The 899-nt window shown below is 40.0% G+C and overlaps 1 protein-coding gene across 1 annotated transcript in view; it reads right to left on the reverse strand.

Annotated features, from left to right (window-relative positions):
- mms22l (MMS22-like, DNA repair protein) overlaps positions 1–899 on the reverse strand; it is a 28,381-nt gene that overhangs the window by 24,496 nt on the left and 2,986 nt on the right. Inside the window, exon 4 of the mRNA XM_032517844.1 lies at positions 594–646. Coding sequence (XP_032373735.1) covers positions 594–646 — 53 coding nt within the window. The remainder of the gene's footprint in view (positions 1–593; positions 647–899) is intronic.

The following is an 899-nucleotide window of genomic DNA, read 5'->3' on the forward strand; positions in this document are numbered from 1 at the left end:
TGTTGGGAGTCGCACATGCTCAGTACCTAGGTAAGGACTACTAGCCAGTCAAGAGCAGAGTATGTGGGCGTACCACGCTAGCAGCTAGGTGAGCATTATAACATGTTACAAAGTGACGCACGTTGGTCATGGAAGTAAAGGCTGGACTACAATGAAGCTGTTTGGAGCAGCTTATGAACAGTGTTTTCTGTTGGAGATGGTAAGTCCCTTGGGGGGGGACGGGGGGGACTTTGGGCTTTTTCACTTTGTAAACCTATAGCGTGCACAGAAAAGATACATAAAATGATAAAAGGAAAGGGAAAAAAGCCAATAAGCATAATATGAGCACTTTAAAATTCATAATATGAGATGAGACGTCTAAGGGAGCAAACTCAATTTTCAATATTCTGTTTTCTTTCCTTTATAGATGTAAATGGATGCTAAAACCCCCTGTTTGCAATTTGGTATTTTAAAACTAAACATGTACATTTCCACCTCTATAGACATTATGTGACTACATAAAAGCATCTTGCAAATAATGGCTTGCTGTGTGGACAAAATACTGACATAAAGACTATTAGCTGAACTGTGGATCCCAAACTGCACAATCTTACCAAAGTCATGTGAGCTGGACTCCACCAAGGACTCCAGTCTGTAAAGCTTCTGTCTGAAATACAACATAGAGCAACCAGGGACATGTATGTGAATGGTGGAGAGTGTTTCAAAAACAGATAAGTTCTAGTAAAGTAAAAAAATAAAATTCAAAATCTTTGTCTAAGAAGAATACATTTCTAAGCTTGTGCCGCCATCAGATTAGAGTGGTTGTTACCCTGGAAATTCAGAGATCTCGCGAGAACACAACTTGAATTTGCTCAGCGAGTTACTCTGGCATCGAGTAATGCTGCTCATTAGCTATACCC

Source organism: Etheostoma spectabile, chromosome 6 (genome assembly GCF_008692095.1).
Source record: "Etheostoma spectabile isolate EspeVRDwgs_2016 chromosome 6, UIUC_Espe_1.0, whole genome shotgun sequence".
In the NCBI taxonomy this organism is placed as follows: Eukaryota; Metazoa; Chordata; class Actinopteri; order Perciformes; family Percidae; genus Etheostoma; species Etheostoma spectabile.